This window comes from Mirounga angustirostris, unplaced genomic scaffold (genome assembly GCF_029215605.1).
Source record: "Mirounga angustirostris isolate CCGP_5_RB_7025 unplaced genomic scaffold, mMirAng1.0.hap1 SCAF_1, whole genome shotgun sequence".
Lineage (NCBI taxonomy): Eukaryota > Metazoa > Chordata > Mammalia > Carnivora > Phocidae > Mirounga > Mirounga angustirostris.
This window is the reverse complement of record NW_026991709.1, coordinates 114,505,057-114,528,965: the sequence shown is the minus strand read 5'-3', so window position 1 is coordinate 114,528,965 and position 23,909 is coordinate 114,505,057. Positions and strand designations below refer to the sequence as shown.

The 23,909-nt window shown below is 37.3% G+C and overlaps 1 protein-coding gene and 1 non-coding gene across 4 annotated transcripts in view; both read right to left on the bottom strand.

The window, feature by feature from the left end:
* PLSCR1 (phospholipid scramblase 1) overlaps positions 1-8,076 on the bottom strand; it is a 29,680-nt gene extending 21,604 nt beyond the window's left edge. For 2 of the 3 annotated variants that reach the window (XM_045903613.3, XM_045903614.3), the window contains exons 1-3: positions 7,785-8,073; positions 4,081-4,106; positions 1,136-1,216 (exon numbers count right to left, since the gene is read on the bottom strand). In XM_045903613.3, coding sequence (XP_045759569.1) covers positions 1,136-1,216; positions 4,081-4,093 — 94 coding nt within the window. In that variant the 5' untranslated portion in view covers positions 4,094-4,106; positions 7,785-8,073. Of the gene's footprint in view, positions 1-1,135; positions 1,217-4,080; positions 4,107-7,784 lie in introns of all 3 variants that reach the window. The other variant, XM_064586676.1, reaches the window with a different exon arrangement.
* Positions 8,077-9,771: 1,695 nt separating this feature from the next.
* LOC123834956 (U6 spliceosomal RNA) lies at positions 9,772-9,878 on the bottom strand. Its single transcript, XR_006788531.1, has one exon. It is a non-coding gene; the product is annotated as a U6 spliceosomal RNA (small nuclear RNA).
* Positions 9,879-23,909: the final 14,031 nt, after the last annotated feature.

Genomic DNA, 23,909 nt, shown 5'->3' with positions numbered 1-23,909 from the left:
AGTCATCATATAAGAATTCAGAGCAGCGATCCTCAGCCCTGGCAGCACATTAGAATTACCTGGGAAATTAAAAAAATTACTAACCCCTGGGTCCCACTACCTGAGCTTCTGCTTTAATTTTCCTGGGCTAGTGCCCTGGTATAGTGTTTTTAAGAGCTTCCAAGTACTACTTAAGTGCAGGCACTCTTGAGAACTATAACCTTAGAGATTTTCTAGCTCATTCTTCTAACTGCAAACATCTGACTGAGATCCAGGCCCTACTGGGAAGTTTTTGGCTAGACAATTAAACAGGCCAATTAGTTCCCAAGCAGATTTATTTGCTCAGAGGAGAAAACAAACCAGATATACCCTTCTGTCCAAACCTGATTCCTTTTGACCCTAAATCCCCAGGATGGTCTCTCAAGATGGTAGTAGCCAGACTAATTGTAAATCTGGGTGCACCATGAACTTTGCCACTTAGTAAAGTTCTAGTAATTTTGATAACTGCATTTGTCTAAATGAAAATCTCTTAAGTCTTCTATTCATTGGTTCAAAGGGAAAAATGTATTCCCTAGTATGGAGTGATATGATTCAACTGCTTTTCTTAGATGTAAGGCATGATTCAGGATGTATACAAAAGCAAATACAAAATGAAAATGAGAATTATCCCCAGGCAGCTGCATTTTTATTACTTACAGCTTCCAGTTTTAAGCAGTCACCTCTTTTCTGTGACCCTCACTGTACACAATTACCCTCAGCTAATATCTGACTCAAAAATACTCAGGGATAAATCTCCTAAATGTGATTACATGATGACAATTTTCAGAGATGAAGAATCAATTAAATCTTTTACTTAAAATGTGTATTTGGGGGTTTAATTTATGTCAAACTTTATTTGCTAAATGTAAACTCACTACTGTTTTTATTGACTCTACATCTTTATTATCCTGTATAAGTAAAAATTACATTTATGTTATTTATGAGAATACACAGTCAAGCAAAAAAACCAAGAACTAGGCTGCCAATTTCATCATTGCACTTTTAGTCAAAGACACTACTAAAATATACACACACAGACAGGCAGACACATACGCTCTTTGGGGAATATCAATAATTGAAAAATTGGGAGTTTTTATTCTTTAAACAAATGTTTTACCTTGGAATGCTGCTGAAGGATATACAGGGAGATGTCCAGGCGGTAAATTTGTTCCTGGATGAGGAGCATTCATTTGTCCATCTGCAATTCAGGGAGAGGTAAACATATATCTACTTTAATAAAATATATGTCAGAAAGAAAAATACATTAAACAATTTAAATAATTTAAATAATTTAAATTTAAATAATTTTCATTTATATGATCTTGTGCTGTACTAAAATTGGTAAGGTGAATTCTTCACTCAACAAAAGCAATGCTTGCTATCAGACTTAATTTGCAGTAGAATCCTGTTTCAAACAAATTCCGTTTTGGATAAAATGAGACAGCTGAGTGGCTGAAGCTGAATTTCTAGTTTTCAAATATGCCTGATGAATGTTCACTTCCATATTTTGATTCTGTTGGCATTAGGAAAACAGTGGTTTAAAACCACATACAATGAAGAAAGATGTAGGGATCGTTATGGAAAGATTATGGATGATTTCAAAGATATCTATAATTACTGCTGCAAAAATTATTTTAAAAATATGTAAAATAATGCATACACTTCAGTATTTAAATATCCTTTTAATGCTTACTCTGCAACTATCCCAATAAGGTTGAACCATAGGAAATTCCTAATATTTGACTGATTTTGACCTACAAAAATCATAACTGACTGAATTACAAAAAACTAACATATATGTTTTCTAGTCACTTATTTAGTAGCCATCCCAGTCAGACAATAAATATTTGTTGAACACCTCCTATCTTGCCTCTGAGTTGAGCTCTGAGGCTATACTGCCTCTGTCTTCATGCAACTTATGATCTAGTGGACCCTACACTTAAACCATGTTTCATTACGGCTTGCTAACTATAAATTCAAGAGTTTCTTACTGAATGATGAAGGCATGGCATTAATACAGAAGAAAAAGTAAGTCAAACTTTCAATCTGATATATTTTCTATGTACTTCTTTACCATAGGCCTTCAAAGACCACTCAACTCATGTGGTTTCAGTAGGAAAGCTGGATTGTGAGCGACCCTCTTCCTCCATTCAATTGGTCTCATAATACATTCAGCAGAATGGAGTCCATGAAGACTGTGCAAATTCAGGTAACAAAGAATCCTCTACTTCCATCTGGGCTTTTCCCTGAACAGATAGTGCAACATACCCTGATTTATTACAGATCTCTGAATTACCACAGGTCATTCCATCCCAACCATTCCCTTGTTTGTTGGCTTCAAGTGGGTGGCCTACCTCTTTGCTCTCTAGCTCTCAAGGCCCTGTCCACAGCTCCCACTCCCAACCTGAGTGGGATCACACTTACCAGATCTCAAGAAAACACACTGCAAGTCTAACTAACAGATCTACTCTTGAATGATATGTCACATTTTGGCACCTCTTAATAGGTACCATTATTTGAACAATGGTAAAGACATATGCATATCTAGGAGCTGATAGATTCAAGAAATTAGAAGCTCATAATCTCTGCGGTTTTGGCTCCAGAGTGTTTATCCCAGTTTTAGGAATTTCAGCAGAAATTCATATAAAGGGAAAACAAGCAAATGGGGAAGTGGTTAAATAGACCAAAGAGCATATGAATGATGAATGGATTTCTGCATTTGTGAAATGGAACTTAAAATAATTTACAGATATCATAGGAATGTCATGTTATAAAGAAATTTAATTTTTACTTCTCTATATATTTACATACTTATATACATTTTATTCCTATTTATGCATATTTACACACACACACAATTATATATATGAAGATGAAGAGTTAAAAGGTGACTATGACCTTGGCCAAAAGAATGTTTCTAAAGTGATCTGAAGCATCCTAATGCTGCAGCAGACCTAGCAGTGTAATACTGTAACAATGTACATTTAAAAAGTTTTGTAAGTAAAATTAAATTAATATAGCAAACATTAAGAGAAGATCATGAAACTTCATGAAGGAAAGCTGAGGTTTCTAGTCCTACAGAGTATCTAATGTATCTAGCAAGGCTGACATTGTGGTGAGAGATAAATGTCTCTTTGGTATCTAAACAAAAATAAACAGAATATAAATCTTCTCACAAAACAGGATTTTGTTTTTCACACTTTCCCCCATATATATTGTTTTTCTCTTCAGAAGTTTAGATTTTAAAAAAAGACAAAGTCTTTTATCATATGTTTGGTCAATACCCATCTTATTTAGAATTTTCCTTTTTTTTAAGATAGAATTATTTATTTATTTATTATTTATTTATTTATTTATTTATTTATTTATTTATTTATTTATTTATTTATTTATTTTAGAGATAGAACAAGAGAGATAAAAAGAGAGAGAGAGAGAGAAAGGGGAAGAGCAGAGGGAGAGGGAAAGCAGATTCCATGCTAAGCATGGAGCCCAATGAGGGGCTTGATCCCATGATTCTGAGATCATGACCTGAGTTGAAATCCAGAGTTGGCCGCTTAACTGACTGAGCCACCCAGGCACCCCTAGAATTTTCTTGATAGTAAAAAGCCATAACATACGATTGGTATTTATTTAAACCTGTTCACATGTGAATGTTATAAAATATATAGCAAGGATATATCTGAAGATTTTATTACAATGGACTGACATATTAAATTTATTATCTGTTAATTTGAGTTAAATAATGTTTATGTATATAAAGTGCACATTAAAAGGGAAAAACTGATCTAGATGGAATATAGTATAAATTATATAACATATTTCCCAGTAAGACTAAAATTCCTTAGGCTTATCTAAGTTTTTTTTTTATTATTATTTTTAGAGGAAAACTTAGTGGATATATGTGTAGATTGTCTCTACAGTCAAAACAATGAACTAGACTCTGAGTTCTGAAGCATAAACAAAACAAAGGAAATTATATCTTTTCAGAAACTGAGTAAAACACTATGACAAAGAATATATTAACAACAGATTTAACATTATAAAACGAAAGTAAACACTTACTTTGTTTTTCCATGATTTAAAGAGCTCTGAAAAAGAAGACCTGATATTACTACATTGTCTACAAATTTATAGGCCAAATATGACTATTGAAATAAGATATTCTGAAACTATACATACACATAGGATATTCTTCTATTCATTTCATCTACCAGAATGGTCATTTAAACCCTTTGGTCTTGATCCCATTCCCCGTTGATGTGGTTCTGAGTACAACTTAAGAAGTTGTGGGTAACCCAAGGATGGTGGACATTTTCTACAAACCTTTGCGGAGAGAGGGTCCTATGAGGCAGAAAGCCAAAAAGAAAACACTGTGATCTCAAGACTCCACATTGCAACCAAATTAAACTCCAAAACTGGAACCTTCCAATCTATACAAAAGGAGTGTGTGATCCAGCATTCAGCCTTAGGTCTGGGCTCTAGACATGGTTCACCAGGACAGACGGTTTAGCTATCGGATCACACTACTGCAAATACCTGTGGATTCCAAGTTCTGTGGATATGTTCTGCCCAACTTGAACAGTAAATCTGAAAAGGCCTGACCCTTTGTTCTATGTTTCAAGACACACTTTAGCCAGAGAGCCCACTCTCAGGGGTTGTCATAGCTGCAGCATCATGACAATTGGACTACAAGTTTGTGTTTGGCTATTTCTACAGAAAATAATAACAATAACAACAACAACAACAATAATAAAAACATTGCATTCAGTGCTTCGACCTTCCAGTTCGTTGAACCCTTTTCCCCTGATCTCTCCACTTAAAATCCCAACCCCCTTTCTGCCTACTAATTACAATTAACACATAAGGCAAAACCTCTTGTACAGAGATCCAAGGAAAGGAAACTAAACAGACTAAAGCAGAGCTTATTTGTCCGTATTTGTTCTTTTCTTTCCTATTTGGTTACATTATTTTGAGTCTTAAATTACAGAGTTGTGAGAATAAATCCCTGATGGCAAAACTACTACAAAACAAAATCTGGGTCCTCATTGTGCTGTAGGTTTTAGAATTTTTGCAATTACACAGTATCTCAAGCATGAAAAATGGTATAAGTTCAGGTATAAAATGTTAAGTGACAGTTGTACCTGTATGTGTGCCAAGTAAAATAAAGCACTTGTGGAGTGAGGATGATACTCACCATGTCACCCTGTCCACTCTTGTTTGCTGTTTTAAAGATCTTTTGATTTTCTCAAACTTAAGGGTCTATTAACAAGAGGTAATGTCTCTCAGTTTTGGAAATGACTAGGCTGAGTCCTGGGTGAATTAATTAATTAATTAATTAACACAGTAACTTTTAAATAATGCCCCCACTACTCTTACTAAGAAACAAATCCTAGAAAAACTTCCAAGAAAGAGAACATCATATTTATCCTCTACTAAAAGAAAAAAAGTCTCTAAGGAAGTCAAACATATTGTACCACTGGAATCTTAATTACCTCAGGACAAATACATAACTTCAAATTATAATCTGATTACCACACACTTCTTCCTAATTCTGTTAAATGAGAGCTTCTGAGGAGATTAGTGCATCATATACTATATTCATTTATGTGTATCTCTGGTAAAATTATTCTATCGGACACCATAGGCCCATTGTTGCTCTGGGCTATTTGAAAATTATAAACCTCTTCCATCAGGGAAGAGAAATATTGCAAGTGACATCAGTCATGGCTCCACAACTCATATTACAGTGAAATCCTAGACCCATCTCTTGGGGACCTGAAATTTCTATCTTATTGCTTTAAAAAATATTAATGTACAATCTGGAACCCAAAGGAAGCATCCCTAATTTTGGAAGATCCTAAGACTACTATGCCTATAAACTAGGCACAAACTAGATTTGAATTATTTATCCACATTTACTTCTTAATTGTTTAAGAACAAACCAGTTAACATTTTTCTGAGTCCCAAGATGTGGATATATGTTCTGAATTATTTTAGCAAAATGTTACTGCTCTAAAGACAATGACAGAATTCTATGTCCCTAACTTCCACTGAATCTGAGAGCCAAAGGAAGTCTAAAATCAGCCAGGCCATGGGTGGGGGTTGGGGAAGTGAGGAATTATAGACAGAGGAAACAGGTAGAAGGCCTGTGGCTAGAGGGAGCTTGACTCACTTAAGGAAACGAGAGGTTTGTGGATTACAGAAAAAAAAGAAGGAGAGATCAACAGACATGAGGATAGAGAAGTGTACAGGGACAGTTCTTACTCATTTAATGTCTCTCTACCTGCATTCTATGATCTTAAGGGCCAGAATATGGCCTGTCTTGTCCAGGACAAGGCACTTAATGGGTGCTTGTTGACTGAACAAGATCTGTACAGTATTATTTCACTCCTTTCGGTCACAAGGAACAGCTCCCTTACAAATGTGAAATTGCTTAGTCTCTGATCCAACCACTTATTTTACATGTCACTTTTCTATCCAACTGCAGAAATCCACTCATTTCCCTTTTCATGTATTCTTCATTCCTTGCGTCTATTCAGTGTTCAAAGCCTTGCAGTTGTCATACTTGCGGGCATGATATTAAGAGAAACTTCCGGTGTTAAGAAAGTTCAACGATGAAAAAGGAAATCATGGGGCGCCTGGGTGGCTCAGTCATTAAGCGTCTGCCTTCGGCTCAGGTCATGATCCCAGGGTCCTGGGATCGAGTCCCACATCGGGCTCCCTGCTCAGTGGGGAGCCTGCTTCTCCCTCTCCCACTCCCCTTGCTTGTGTTCCCTCTCTCACTATCTCTCTCTCTGTCAAATAAATAAATAAAATCTTTAAAAAAAAAAAAAAGAAAGAAAAAGGAAATCATGAATCCCTTGACAATTCCCACTAAGTGACACTTGTACTAATGTTTCTCACAATGCTAAACTAGGAGAAACAATGCCTGCCTGTTCTTGGAACTGGGGAGTAGACATTCTAGGACTTCCAGGAATAGTTGTATAAATAAAACCACATGGGAAGCAGATAATAATCTTGGAGAAGCAGGGATTTTACTATTAAAAATATTAAAAGCTAACCTTACTGAGTACTTGGGGCAGTGCTGGACACAGCTCCAATAGCTTTACACTCATATATACCATACTCTAACTCTTGTGACTCCTTTTTGATCTTTACACAATTTCAAAGACGAGGCAAGGAAGACAGATGAAGAAACTGGTTCTGAGTGCACAGAAATTAAGTAGTAGAGGCAGGATTCAAATCAGGCAGGTGGACTCCCAAACTAATGGATTTAGCCTCTAAGCTATAAACCACCTCCATCTTTCCAATTCATCTGGTGCTCCAGAGCGGCTAGCACAGTTTTGGGGTCCACCCATACACCTCATTAATACTTACTGTTAAATGACAGCTAAAAGGGTCTATTAATCATCCCTTCTAATCCCCCCGCCCCAGTAAGCTGGCGGACTCCCACGGATCAGGTTCTTGCCGGGTTCTTCAGCGCGGCCGGAAAGGTGCACAGTACTAAGGGGGCACCGAGCCTGCAAGGAGGTTTCGCGCAGGAAACACCTGCCGGAGCAGAGGGGGCCCCGCGCGAGTCGCCGCTCTGCTTCCGGGGTCGCTCCCTGGGGCTGCCGGGACTCCGGCCGCCACCCTCTACTCACCCACCCAGCGCAAGCACAGCCCGCCGGCCCTCGCGCGCCGCCCCCCGGCCCCCGCCAGTCGCCCCCAGCGCCGCGCCCCCTGCCTGGGAAGCCACGCGGCTCCCGCGCCGCGCGCACACTCACCTGTGGCTGCCGCGGTGCGGATGCGGCCTCGAGGCGAGGACCGGGAACCTCCGAACGACCTCGGCACCGCGAAACTCTCCGGGTTTCGCTTCCCGGTGGCCGCTTGTGGCCGCCGAGCGCCTGCGTCCCTGCTGGAGGGCGCGACTGCTGCGGGCGCCCGGCTGCGGCGGAAATGCCGCCCTTGCCCCCCTTTCTTGCTCCCAGCGGGACTTCAAAGACAGTTCTGTGGCGAAGGGCAACGGTGAACGGGGAGGTCGACGCCAGCTAGAACTTGAAAGTCATTAACGTGGGCGTGGCCGCCGCCGGGGTGGGGTTGTAGGCGCTAAGTTATCGGGGACTTCCGTTTTTCTGTCCTTAATCTACACACCTTAGATTTCTGTTGCTTTCAAAGTTTGAGGGCAGTGGCGGTTCAGAGTACAAACGAGGAGGGGTCAAGCTTGTTTTTCTTCATGGTGCTTTTTCTCTTTAGCTCTCTTAGTCTTTGCCGCCCTGTTTCTGTCTCCATCATTCTCTCTCACTCTCTCATTCTCTGTCTTTCCCTCTGTCTCTTCCTCTCCCCCTATCCCTCATTCTCCCCCAAACGCTGCTAACAACTTTTTTTTTTTTTTAAGATTTTATTTATTTTTTTGACAGAGAGAGAGAGAGACACAGCGAGAGAGGGAACACAAGCAGGGGGAGTGGGAGAGGGAGAAGCAGGCTCCCGGCAGAGCAGGGAGCCCGATGCGGGGCTCGACCCCAGGACCCTGGGATCATGACCTGAGCCAAAGGCAGACGCTTAACAACTGAGCCACCCAGACGCCCCAACAACTTCTAAGAGTCAAACTGACTAGATGTGTTTAGAATATTTAATTTTTCTCACATCCACCCTCCCCCCCCGACTGGCAAACCGGCTCAATAAACCAGTATTTGTTAAACTGAACTGAAGGATGCATTGATTTTTTTTTTTCTTTAGAATATCTTATTTACGAAAGTAACACAGGATCTTCCAAACAATAAAGCTGAATATGGAGAAAAGCAAAACGTACTTTCTGCACCTTCCCTCCCCTTTTCTTCCCATGATTCAGGCGACAGACACTTGAAGATTTAGTAAGAGAAGAAATACGTGGGAGGAAGGAAGAGGGGGTGAGAAGGGAGGAGACTAGGAAATGAAATTTGAGAAAAGAAGTACAAAGGAAGAAACCAGCCACTTAGGTTTGAATCCCTTCTCATCTCTGCGACTTTGTGCAAATTACAATCTCTGTGCCTCTTTTTTAATCTGTCAAATGAGGGTATGTTAGTAGTATCTATCTCATAAATTTTTTCTGAGGATTAAAGAAGTTAAAATATGCGAAAAGTTTAGAGTGATATACACTGTACATAGTGTTTCTTTCCATAAAGAGGATTGTTTCATGCAGACTGTTCTCTGGTGCATTTTTTTTCTCCTTTAGGATGCATCTTAGAAATCTCCTTGCCTCTAATACAGAATGGTCTCATTGATCTAATCATCTGCGTGTAGTTTATTTCCTTTTTTATAATTAGAAATTATGCTGTAGTCATCATCCTTGCACATATCCTTGTGTATACACTATAGAAAACCCATCATTCTGTTCTTCTGCCAATAAAGTATGAAAATGCTTGTTTTACCACATTTCTCCGCTTCTTGAATATCAATTCTAAATGTTTGCTATTCTGATTGGTAAGTATGACCTTATTATTGTTTTTGTTAATTCTAATTGTTAGTGACATTGAGTAATCTTTCATAGGATTTCTGAACATTTTACCATTTTGTTCTATGATATGGCTGATATTTAATACAGAATTTTCTGTTGGATTGGGATATTTTTCCACTTTCTGATTTGTTGTGCTCTTTATGTTTGGGGATTGAATCCCTCATTTGTTAAAACAAGGGATTTTTTTTGCCTAGTGGGTCTCTGGATTATATCTTATTTACAGTTGCTTTCACAACCCTTTCGTTTTAATCATCTTTTACTGTATTTTTCACTTTTTAAAAAATATGGAACGCTTCACGAATTTGTTTGTCATCCTTGTGCAGCGGCCATGCTAATCTTCTCTGTATCATTCCAATTTTAGTTTATATGTCGCCAAAGCAAGCACCTGGGTTTTTCACTTTTGACCTCTGGGTTTTGTATCTTATTTTAGAAAGCCTACTGTATATCAGGACATCCAATATGATTCCATCTTGATATCTACTTATTCCTAATTGTGAAGAAGTTAGAGTTTTCTAGTTATCTTCTTGTTATTTATAGTGTATTGTGGTCTAAGAACATGCTGTGAATGGTTTCAACCATTTGAAATTTTTTGAGACTTGCATTATGGCCCTTTTGCACACAGCCATTTTTTGTACATATTTTATATATACTTGAAAAATAAGTGTACTCTTCAATTGTTGAATATGATATTGTGTTTTTTGTATTAGGTCAATTTCTTAATTATGCTGTTACTTTAGCTGGTACTTTGCTTATTCTACTAATTATTCAGAGGAATATCGGTATCTCCCAGTATAATGATAGATTTGTCTATTTCTTCTTTTTTTTAATGATTTTATTTATTTACTTCAGACAGAGAGAGAGAGAGCACAAATGATGGGGAGGGGCAGAGGGAGAGGGAGAAGCAGGCTCCCCGCTGAGCAGGGAGCCTGATGTGTGGGGCTTGATCCCAGGACCCCGGAATTGTGACCTGAGCTGAAGGCAGAGGCTTAACCAACTGGGCCACCCAGGTGCCCCTGTCTATTTCTTCTTGTTTTGACTTTTTTCCTTATACTTTGTGGTTACATAATTAGGCAAAAACTAAAAGTAGTTATATTATCCTGGTGAATTGAACCTTTATAAATAATGAGGTTTCTCTTTATTTCTAGTAATGCTTTTCCTTCAAAGTCCATTTTGTCTGAAATCATGCTGTTATTGATAACTTAAAGATTTTACATTGACAGATACATCCATCTTTCTAATATCGGGCACCAAGGTCAAGATAGTAAGTTTTCTCTGTGCTCTTCCTTCCTACATGGTGGGGTTTACTTCTCTTTCATGTTACAAGGTAGTAATTCAATGAACCCAGCTTTTAGTGGGGGTCTTCTCTTAGTTTTTCCTTCTTGGTGGGCCTGAAACTTATCTTTGGTTTTAACACTTTTATGGTAGTCAGAGTAGATGCCCAGAGTCTTCAGTGCTTGCAGAAGCTTCTGTTTACGGTTTAGCTTCCTGACTGCTGAACTTCTGCTGTAGGTGGGGCAGTAAAACTGTAGAGATCCAATAGATTCCATTTCCAATGTTATTTTTCAACCTTTCTGCCTTGATGAATATTGTTCTTGAGTCCCTAGATATTTCCATTCTGTTTTAAACAGAAGTCTTCTACACCTTGCTTAGGGTGGTACATACCATTTCCATATTCTCTCAATGGGGTAGTGAATGAAGACGGGTGAATAGGCTTCTGAATATAGGCTTTCAAGCATTCCTCACTTTAATTTATAATTTTCAACTTTATCCTCCCCTTTATTTGGCATCACTAAGTGCTCAGTCTCTCTGGGATTCTGTGGAGGTAAATTGAATCTCCTTATTCTTACATCCTTCTTTACACATTTTATAACTTCCTATATCTTACAAAATAGTTAGTACATCTGACTCTTATTTCCATTTTCTCAAATTTGTTGAAATCTTATTTCCTCTGTGGAAAGAGCTCAAGAACTTGATGACACTGATGACCTGCAGCACTGATCCTGGACTTATATAGTTCCAGATGACTTATTCTGTGAAGGTTGGCTTGTGGTTATGGACACGCCAAGGATATTTATTTTTGTTTTCTACCAGTTTTGTACTCTAAATAAGCAAGCTTCTTTATTGCTGTCCTCTTCTGCATGGTGGTGTGTAGGATTTTTCAATTTTACACCTCGGTTGTAGCTCTTTGTGATTCAGGCTTTTTACTTAAGCTATTTAAGGATATTTTTAGTCAGAAGCATTGTACCACTGAGGATCTTAAATGTATTCTTTCTAAAATTCTCCACATTGCTCTTAGCTCTGTTTTCTTGTCTAGGCTAAGTGCTATAGACATTAGCTCCATGAGTCCCACAGCCCCAAGGACAATTGATACAGTGGAAGCAGCAAGAGAAGGTCCTGACATCTGGGTGCTTCAAGTTTATTTGTATTAGGACAAAACTTTCTGTGTTGAAATATTAACCTGAGCAAAGATTTTTAATTTTCCAGTTAGATTACCAAGCACAAATTCTTTAGTTGTCAACATTGAGCCATATTATTTGGGATAATGCTGGTGGCATTATCAACCTCCACCTCCAAACTTCAATGACACAACCAAAAGCTTTTTTTTTTTTTTTTTTTTTCTTTTTACATGATGGACCAACCAAATGGAAGTGTTCCCCTTTGGTGGGGTGGGGGCTCTGCTTTACAGCATGACTGAAGGACCCAGGCTAATGGCAGCACTGGCATCTTTAGGATATGCAGTCAAATGCTCTACCACTGAGCTATATCCCCAGCATCTTTAGGATATGGCTTCCAAGCTTCTCCTGGGCTTTGACATTGAGTCTGCAGAGAGAAGAAAGGAGAAGTTGGTCGTACATGGGAAGTTTTTATGGGCCAGGCCTGGAATTGACACACTGTCTCTCTCTCTGTGTCAAATAAATAAATAAAATCTTTAAAAAAAAAATAAAATAAATTAAATAAATAAATAAATAAATAAATAAATAAATAAATAAATAAATAAATAAAAAAGAGAGATTCCAAACCGTTCCTTCATTGAGTATTGAATTTCTATTTCATTCATTCTTTAGACTTATAGGGTTAATGCGCATTGAAGCATTAAGCAGTTAGGTTTAATCTGGGGTGTGTAGGTGAGTAATTCAAACCATCTAGGATAGATGCTATATTTTTTAAAGCTAATATTGGCAGAAAATCTTTTAAATGGAGTTAAATATTCATTTATCCCTTTTTTTCTTTTGAATCATTTTATGAGGCTAAATTACCAGGTAAATTTCAAGATCAACGTGCTTGATCATTTTAATTCTTTTTACATATCTTGCTAAAAAGCTTTCCAAAAGGATTGTACCAAATTTGCTTCCACCCAAACATTTATTTATATTTCTACTTACAGAATGAAGTATTTTTTTTTTTAAAAAGAATAGAATTTCTAAGTTAAAACTGCTATGCATAGAGTTTATTAAGCCTTAAGTTCGATGCAAAAATATAATTTTAATGATATAAAATAGTTTGATAGGGGCACCTGGGTAGCTCAGTTGGTTAAGCATCTGACCCTTGATTTCTGCTCAGGTCATGATCTCGGCTCAGATCATGATATCAGGGTCCTGGGATCCAACCCCACGTTGGGTTCTCTACTCAGCAGTCTGCTTATCCCTCTGCCCCTCCCTCAGTTCATGCTCTCTCTCTCTCAAATAAATAAAATCTTTTAAAAAATAAAGAAAAAAATAGTTTTGATAAATGTAGCCTCTCTATATAATCATTAAAATAATGATTTCCATTTATTTTGGAAAATGAGGAAACCAAAGTGCTAAAAGTTTAATTTGGCAAGTAATATATAGAATTAGTGGCATAGCAAACCAATTCTACAGACTGTTTGCTTTAAAAAAATCAAATTATAAATAATATAGACATTGTATTTATTTTATTTATTTTTTAAAGATTTTATTTATTTATCTGACAGAGAGAGAGAGAGATCACTAGTAGGCAGACAGGCAGGCAGGCAGAGGGAGAGGGAGAAGCAGGCTCCCTGCTGAGCACAGAGCCTGATGCGGGGCTCAATCCCAGGACGCTGGGATCACGACCTGAGCCGAAGGCAGATGCTTAACCGACTGAGCCACCCAGGCGCCCCAATATAGACATTTTATAAAATATATAAAAACATGTAAAAATTACTAATAACAACCATCTATTAATGACCGCTATCATACAATGTATTTGTTTCCAGTCTTCTTTGTATGTGCAAGTATTTTGTACTTATAATAAAATTAGACTGAGTTGATACAATTTAGTATCCTTCTTTCGTTTAATATATAGTAATCCTTTCCTTCAAAAATTTATGGAAGGGTTGCATAATATTTCATGTAACAATTGTGCCATAATTTATTATTTATATACATAATGCTGTGAACAATCTCCTACATTAAACATGTGAGCCTCTAGAATGCTTTGAGTGGGTTACAATCCTAAATATGAAATTATTAGGTGTCAGTGCTATTTGTCCTTGGTAATAAATGTGTGTACAAAATGGGAATGGTCTGCATAGAGAAAAAATATTCAGGCATTTAGTTTTACATTATTTAATTGTAGATACAGTGTAGGAGGAAATATGCACCACCCAACTTTCTGTATTTCAGCAGTTAGTTGGGCGGTAACGCTAGTTTCAGGTAAAACACTACATGGCATAGCCAGGGCTGATAGCTGGCGGTTGATTGCATGCAAGTTGTACTGATAGGTTGGGCATTTGTATTAGATTTTTACTGCTGCTGTAACAAAGAGCCACAAATTTATCAGCTTAAAATAACATAACTTTGTCATCTCACGGTTGTGCAGGTCAGCAGTCTGGGTTGGCTTGTCTGAGTTCTCTGATCTGGGTCTCACAAGGTTGAATCAAAGTCTTTGCCAACTGGGTTCATAACTGGAAGCTCTGGAAATAATCCACTTTCAAATCCATTCAGATTGTTGGAAGAATCCATTATGGTTGTAGACAGATTTTAGTTTTCTTGTTGGCTGTCAGCTGGGGGCCTGCCCACAAGGATCCCATACCTCAGAGCTAGTGACTGTCGGTTGAATTCTCCGTATGCTTGGAATCTGTCTGACCTCCATCTCTGCTGCACCTTCTTACTGCCTCTTCTGTCTTCCTCTTGTGCTTTTTAGGCCTCATGTGATTACATTGAACCCACCCAGATGATCGAGGAGACTATCCCCATTTTAAGGTCAGCTGATCAGTAACCTTAATAAATTTCACAGCAATACCAGACTACTGTTTAATCAAATAACCGGAAGATGAAAGAGAAAAGTGAATTTGGATGTCGCGTTAGGAGAGAACCACAGGTTTACCTTGTTCAAGATGGAAAGATGGAAAAATCTTTATAATTCTATCCACCCCAGGACCTATTCTGATTGCCTGGGTCCCACGCCATTCCAGTATACCTTCGATTTTAATTCCTGAATATAATGCTGATAGCAGTGAGCTATGTCAGAACCTTGGCTGTCAGCCTTATTCCTCTACTCACTATTACTGGTTGAGGGAGCACCAGTTATTCCCCTGCATGACTGTATATTGGGGTCCAAACCCTGCAGTTACAGCTGTTTTATCATGTGGACCAGTCCTGATTTCCCCTTGGCACTCTACCCGGGTTCTGCAAAGCAGACTCCCTTTCCAAGGGGACAGCCTCTCAGGGATAAATCAAGTTAAACTTTACCATCTGTTGTGCCTATAAAAATAGTTTAAGCTTTGAGGTTTGGGGAAAAGCTGCTTGTTTATTTGGTACTTATCCTTGGGCTCATAGATAATAAAAAAACATAGGTCTCTTTAGCTCCAAATGAGACAGCAATAGATCTCAGTATGATGTGCTATGGAAAGACCTATTTTTGATTAGAGTGAAAACTCAGAATCCATTCTTCAGAGAAGTTTGAGTCTTCAGCAATTGTAGAATTGGCTCAGTGGATCTGGGATACAGAGAACTCTCTGAAAATAAGAGGATTCTCCTTCTTTTTCTTCTCCTAATTCTAATTTAATTCTAATTTTTGTTTGTTTGTTTGTTTGTTTTTAGAGAGGGAGAGAAAGAAAGAGAAGGGCAGGGAGAAGGCACAGAGAGAATCTTAAGCAGACTCCTCGCTGAGCGCAGAGCCCAACTCTGGCTCCATCTCACAACACTGAGATCATGACCTGAGCTGAAATCAAGAGTTGGATGCTTAACCCACTTAGACCCCCAGGCACTCCTCTCCATTTATAATTAGAGCTGAACCATTCTTTACAAGTAATACTTCAAGAACTCTCTCACAAATTGTCTCGAATTACCCTTCGCAGAAGAGATGGATCATCTTATTCAAAAAAGAGTACTCATGAGATGTGAAACGGAACACATAGGTTCAGGAAACAGGCTTCAGTTATTTCTGCCCTCTACCCTTCTTCCATTCTTGCAAAAAAACAACTACCCAGATTACTTTCCTCTGGACAAGAGTAGCCTGGTTTTTTCTGTGAGTCCAAAACCAGTTACAAATGTTACTTCTCTTTTTAATGGCCAAGGTACACCCATGTTCCTTTCCTAATAGGATATTCGAATTCACCTTTTTCTCATTTGCATTCTCTCTTTCTTTCTCTTCATCTTCTCTGCCTCTTCTTCCCTATTTTCCTTCTTATTTTTTGTTTGTTAAAATTTCTGAGATTTTTCTCAATTGATCTTTTATACCCTAAGTTAAAATTTTGTTATTGTGTTTTCAACTGCTAACATTCCCCACCCCCCCAAATGTCTTTCCTTATAGTTTTCTATTCTTGTTTTGTAGATTGTTTTTTATGTCTGAGAGGATATTAATTATGGGGTTTGGAGTGAGGGGTTTTTTGGCTATTTTCTTCAGCAATGTATCTGTTTTTTCCAAGTTTTGCTTTTCCTTTTGTTTGTTTTTATCTCTCTTGTTGAGGCCTTCCTCAAGTATCTGGTGATATTTAGATAACCCACTTATAAAGATGCCAGAGGGAGTAAATTAATAAATTTCAGCAGCAGGCCTTGTTGACTGCTTTGCTTCACTGTATGGTAAATGAGTAGAAAGCTGCAATTTTTTTTTCTTTCAGGTGCCCCCCCAATCTAATTTCTTTTTCTTTGACCCTTCAATTACTTTGACCCTTTGACAATTTTGTGACCACCTGCATATTGTGAAACTATTATAGCTTTCTTGCATCCTGGATGAGAAAGAGTAATTAGAAGGTTCAATTTATGTACCATACAAGGGAGAGAGAGTCTGAGAGAGGAAGAAAGAAGGGAAATGAAAGAGAAAAGTGAATTTGGATATCGCGTTCGGAGAGGACCACAGGTTTACCTTGTTCATTAAAAGAAGAAGTAACCATTGCAGCCAGTGAGTTTGGACTCACCGACAGACTAGGCTACCTAATTCGGAGGGTACTAACCTCTTTCTGTAGGCAACAGTTAAATGTGGCTAAAAAGTAACTTCTCTGTAGGTTCTGATCATTGAAATCATGGCCAAACAAAGCCACCAAGGAACACACCCTCAGTCACACAGTGCTTCATCCTGAACGGGCAGCCACAACTGAATGAAATTCTCCCAGTTTCTAAGACAGGTAAGTATCTCCAGTACGAGCCTTTATCAGCCATTTACCAGGTCCAGGGTTATCTAAACATGGAAACAGCCATAGACCCTCTCTCCAACATCTGGCTGGCACAGTAGGATTTTGAGAGAGCTGTCACTCCACAAATACCTTCACTCTGTCCTGCATATTCCCAACAAACTTTACTCTGAGCATAAGCAAAACATATGCTTCTCTTCTCCCTTTAAAAGAACTGCCTCAGACACCAATGCTTAACACAGCTAACTGGAGAGTGAAAGAGATAATGATCCAAATTTGTAGATTTGTGGAAGGGCAACAATTAAACTACTATTTCTATTAAGACTCCTGTTTCGCTGCTGCTATTTTTATTATGACTACTTCCACTACTGCTAACTGGTTTTAATAGGAATCCAGAGGTTCCTTTTTTTTTTTTTTTAAGATTTTATTTATTTGACAGAGAGAGACATAGCGAGAGAGGGAACACAAGCAGGGGGAGGGGGAGAGAGAGAAACAGGCTTCCCGCTGAGCAGGGAGCCCGATGTGGGGCTCGATCCCAGGACCCTGGGATCATGACCTGAGCTGAAGGCAGACGCTTAATGACTGAGCCACCCAGGCACCCCCTTTTTTTTTTTAAGATTTTATTTATTTATTTGACAGAGAGAGAGAGAGTATAAGCAGGGAGAGCAGCAGAGGGAGAGGGAGAAGCAGGCTCCCCCCTGAGCAGGGAGCCCGATGTGGGGCTCAAACAGGACCCTGGGATCATGACCTGAGCTGAAAGCAGACACTTAACTGACTGAACCATCCAGGTGCCCAGGAGTCCACAGGCTCTATCTTAATTACATACAATGAAATTAGAAATGTCATCATTTTATCATATTACTGAGAATAAAAAATTACGGACCAAAGAGCTTCTCATGACAGTCTTGGTCCCTATTCAAATTAAAATCGTTTATCTCAAAATAGATTATGTTGGGGTTATCTGCATTTGGCTTTTTGGCTTTATGGCAATTGTTAGTAGCAAATTGGAGAAAAGTTACCAAAGTGATGTGACTCACTTTACTGAGGACAGTGAAGATAACAAAGATAAGAAAAGTAGGTGAGCTTCCGTTCTTTTCTTTCCTTCTATTATTTACTTGTCAGAATAGGACCCTAGTCATATTACCAGATTTTTTTTTGTTGTCGTTTGGAAATATCATCAAATTAGTGAGTATATATTGATGTGGAAAGACATTAGGGTTTGAAGCCAATGGCCAAGAAAGAATTCTTGAGATTCTTTGGTGCAAAAAGGTGGCTTTATTAAAGCACAGGGATAGGACCTATGGACAGAAAGAGCAACGCTGGGGTCATGAGGAGTGGCCCATTTTATACTTTCAAGTTGGGAGGGGGCTGGGGGATAGAGTAAGCCTCCCATGTATTTTGGAAACAAGGTTTCCAGGATCCTGAGGGGGTTAGCTATTGTGAGGAAAAGGTCATTTATTACTGTTTAGTAAAAACTCAGTCATGAAGCTCTTCAGATGTATATTGGTGGGTCATATGCTTGGATGATGATTGCCAACATGTATTTTGGGGGTAGAGATAAAGAAAGTTTCCGAATGAATTGTTCTATGTTAAAGTAGACTTACAGGATCCTGGGGGTCAGGCTAAGATTTCCTTTTGCCCTTAACAAAGTATTAACACGGATGCAGCTGAGTTCCTAGAGGAATGTCTCTCTGCCTGTTTCAAGGACTTGGCAATGGGCTGTAGGTAGTAAGGAAATTTAATCATTTTTCTTCTACCTTTGTTTCTCACATCACATATCATTTAGTTCTTTCATATGACAGTGTACCAAAAACATATCTGCTAGAGTAGAAACAACATTGAGTAGTTAAAATAGATTTTTTAAAGAAGTGATATATTGAGGTATAATTGAAATACAAAAAGCTGTACATATTTAATGTTTATTTAGCTGGATGAGTTTGGGCATAAGTGTACATCCATGAAACCATCACCACAATCAATGCCATAAACAAGTCTATCTCCTCCAGAAGTTTCCTCCTGCCTTTATTTATCATTATTGTTTATAATAACACATAATGTAAGTTCTACTCCTTTAGCAACTTTTTAGTATACAATATAGTATTGTTAACTATAGGTACTATATTGTACAGTAGATCTTTATTCATCTTGCATAACTGAAACTTGTACCCTTTGACTAATAACTCCCCATTTTCCCCTTTTCAGCCTCTGGCAACCATCATTCTACTTTCTGCTTCTATGAGTTGTACCACTTTAGATTTCTCATATAAGTGGTATTACATAGTATTTATCCATCTGTGTCTGGCCTATTTCACTTACCATAATGCCCTGTAGGTTCATCCACAGTCACTAATAACAGGAATTCCTTCTCTTTAAGGCTGAATAATTTTCCATTGCATGCCTAAGCCACATTTTCTTTATCAATTTCATCCATCAGTGGACATTTAGGTTGCTTCCATGTCTTATCTATTGTGGTAAATGCTGCATTGAACATGGGAGTACGGATACATCTTTGAGATCCTGATTTCAACTCCTTCAGGTATATTTCAGAAATGGGATTGCTGGGTCACATGATTTTTTTTTTTTTTTTTTTCCTGAGGATACTATATACTGTTTTCCAGAGTGGCTGCACCAATTTACATTCCCACCAACAATGTAAAAGGGTTCTATTGTCTCCACATCCTGGCCAACATTTGCTGTTTTTTGTTTTGTTTTGTTTTTCCTTTTTGATAGTAGCCATCTTGACTGGTATGAGGTGATATCTCTTTGTGGTTTTGATTTGCATCTCCCTGATGATGAGTGACTGAACATCTTTTCATGTATATGTTGGCCATTTGTATGTCTTCTTTGGAGAAATGTCTATTTAGTTTCTCTACTCATTTTTAAATTGGATTTTTTTTCCTTCTGGTTGTATGTGTTCTTTATATATTTTGGATATCAACCTCTTATCAGATATATGTTTTGCAAATATTTTCTTCTATTCTATAGGCTGCCTTTTCATTTTGTTGATAGTTTCCTTTGCTGTACAGAAGCATTGTCCCACTTATATATTTTTGCTTTTGTTTCCTCTGATTTTGATGCCATATCTAAGAAATCATTCCTAAGACTAACCTCAGGAAGATTTTCCACTATGTTTTCCTCTAGCAGGTTTGTGGTTTCAGGTCTTATGTTTAACTCTTTAATCAATTTTGACTTGATTTTTGTATATGGTACAAGAAAAAGGTCCAACTTCATTGTTTTGCATATAGCTGTTTAGTTTTCCCAACTTTACTTACTAAAAATAATTTAAGGCTGAATAATTTTCCATTGCATGCATAAGTCACATTTTCTTTATCAATGTCATCCATCAATGGACATTTAGGTTGCTTCCTATCTTATCCCTTGGTGTCAGCATCCACGGCTAGGCCTAAAATATCTTAAGATATTTTTAAGTCACACTTAAAACTCACATTTAATATTGTCCAATCTCATTTTATGTTTATCATGTGTTATATTAGTTTATATGTTCTAAAATTCTAAAACCAGAGTTTAAATATTTTTCTATTGAAATAAAAATTTTTTTGAAAAAATAAAGCTTGTTCCTAGCCCCTGACATTCTTAAAGCCAAGTAAGGAAAATTATTTTTACTGAAAGTCTCTTAAATATCAGAAATTTGTGCTACCTTATAAAATCAAAAGTAATCTACATAATATTTTTTCCTACAGATTTCAAAAATATTTAGATAGGTCATCCTAAGTTTAACATTTCTAATAAGCATAATATCTGATAGCTTCTCATAGATGTTCTTTGGTGAATGCTGAGCCATTTACCTTATTCATAGTATTTCTTCGATAATAAGAGATTTAATGGTGAGGCTTTCTCTCTGGAACACTGGAAGAATTGAGACTGTTCAAGGATATTTGAGTACTGATATTGGTCAACTCCACCACCCCAGATACGGCCTTGCTAGTATTGAATTTGGTCCAAAAATTAGGAGAGCTTGATGTAGAGGGTCTCTTAAATATAAAAACCTAACATATTAAAATGAGTTCTTTCTCAATGGCAACGTAAGCCCAAGTGTAAAAAGTAGTGGTAGAGCATGAATTTGCTATCCTTCTTAACTCTGCCATGATTCTATGTGAATGGAGAACCTTAAGCAAGTAAATGCTGGGAACCAGGACTGGGGAAGAGACATTAAAAATCATGTGTCTCTATTACCTAGAAACGTCTTTTTCAATTCTAAACATTTTTTCTAACTTTTTGTTAGAGTATTCCCATCCCCCACCCCCCGTTTTTATGTTATGTTCAGTATGAAATTAGTCTTTAAAATATTTGTCCAAAGATTCATTCTCTTTGTTATAATTTGGTGAATATTTCATGTGCGCTTCAAAACAATATTTATTCTTTTTTTCTTTGCACTTGGGCAGCAGTTCTCAAAATGTGATCAAAACTGTTTCCTCCATCACAAAGATGTTATTTGCCTCTTCCACTCCCATATGATTATACAGTGGAAATTTCCAGAGGTTTATGATATGTGGTGATAACATCAACACTCTGACAGCTAATGGAATGTGAACTTGTATTTTTTTTTTCTTTAACAGTTTCTGTTTTAAGTTCTAATTCTGGTAAATGTCACTAGATAAAACCCATGTAATCAGGAGCTCTTTGAGATCTTCAATGAATCTGGCTTCTACTGTTACGTTTTTCAGAGGCCTTAAATAGCTGCTCTATGTCCAATCCAGGTTTTATAGCGATATTAAATGGGAAAGACGGGATGCATTGTACTTAATCCATATTACCTGGATCTGGAATCTTTGTAGTCTTTTTTAAATTCTATTCTTTTTATGATATACTGCGTATTGTATATGTTCATATATATGAGCATTATGAATCATGCATCATGTAATGTATTTAATCAGGATTAATTACAGGTACAGATATGTTAAATATTTAACATTTGTGAGCAATTATACTTTGATAATCTTTTTTTTAAAACATTTTGCCATATTTACTTCAGACCCTTCAAAAAACAATTATAAACTATTTCAAACATAGGAAAAGTACAGAGAATAATATAACAGATACCTACATATTGAGGTGCCTAAGAGCCTCCATTCCGGATCCAGGCTACCTGGCTCTGTCATGTGACATTAAGGAGGTTACTCAACCTCTCTGTTCCTCTGTGATTTGTCTTTCTATATCTGACTTATTTCACTTACCATAATCCCTTTGAGGTCTGTCCATGTTGCTGTACATGTCAGGGTTTCATTCTTTTTATGGCTGAATAATATTGCCTTGTACATATATATATATATATAGCACAATTTCTTTATCCATTGATTCATTGATTGATTGATTGATTGATGTTTCGTAGAATTTACCAGAGAAGCCATCCTATCCTGGGCTTTTGTTTTTTGGGAGGTTTTGCGTACTGATTCAATCTCCTTACTAGTGATTGGTCCATTTAGATTTCCTATTTCATCATGATTCAATATTGGTAGGTTGTATCTTTCTAGGTATTTATCCATTTCTTCTAGGTTGTTTAACTTGTTGGCATATAATTGTTCACAGTAGTCTCTTATGACCCTTTGTATTTCTGTGCTGTCAGTTGTAATGTCTCATCTTTCATTTCCGATTTTATTTAAGTCCTCTCTCTTTTTTTCTTGGTGAGTTTAGCTAAAGACTTGTCAATTTCGTTTATATTTTCAAAGAACCAGCTCTTAGTTTCATTGATCTTTTCTATTGTTTTTGTAGTTCCTGTTTCATTTATTTCCACACTGATCTTTGTTATTTCTTTCCTTATACTAACAACATTGGGATGAATTTATTTTTCTTTTTCCAGTTCCTTGAGATGTAAACTTAGGTTGTTTGAGTTCTTTCTTATTTCTGAGTGTAGGCATTTGTTGCTATGACATTTCCTCTTTGAACTGTTTTGCTGCAGCCAATAAGTTTTGGTATGTTTTTTCTTTCACGATGTATAAGATCTGTTGTATTTCTATTTTCATTTGTTTCACGTTTTTTTTTTTTTTAATTTCTCTTTTGATTTCTTCTTTAATCCATTGGTTGTTCAGTAGCATATTGTTTAATGTTTACATATTTGTGAATTTTCCAATTTTCTTCTTGTAATTGATTTCTATTTCATGCCACTGTGGTCTGAAAAGATGCTTGGTATGATTTCTGCTTTCTTAAATTCATTAATGGTTGTTTTGTGGTCTAATGTATACTCTGTCCTGGAGAATATTCCACTTGCCCTTGAGAAGAATGTTTATTCTGCTGCTTTTGGATGGAATATTCTGTAAAGGTCTATTAATCTTGTTTAATGTAAAATTTCAGTCCAACATTTCCTCATTGATTTTCTGTCTTGATGGTCTATCCATTGATGAAAGTGGGGTATTGAAGTCCCCCACTATTATTATGTTGTTGTTTTTCCCTTTATGTCTATTAACATTGCTTTCTATATTTAGTTGCTTCTTTGTTGGATGCATAAATATTTCCAAATTTTTTATTTTGTTGGATTGACTCCTTTGTCATTTTATAATAACTTTTTTTTTGTCTCTTATTGCAGTCTTTGTCTTAGAGTCTATTTTGTCTGATGTGGGCATTGGCAAAAACTGGGGTGCCAGACATGTATACAAACTCCTTTCTGCGATGCTGGTGACTTGGAATGAGGCAGAGGGAGAGCCTAAAGAGGTGCCTGCTGCCTGTCTCTGGAAAGTATTGCAGTTTGCCTCTTGATGTGTGTTAAAATAGAAGCCTACTCCTCAGGTCCCAGCTATTATGTTAAACTAATAGTCCTCTTTCATGGAAAGACTGGGCAAGTTTCAGTCTGTTTTTTCTTCATTGTACCCTGGGAGTTAGCCACGGTGA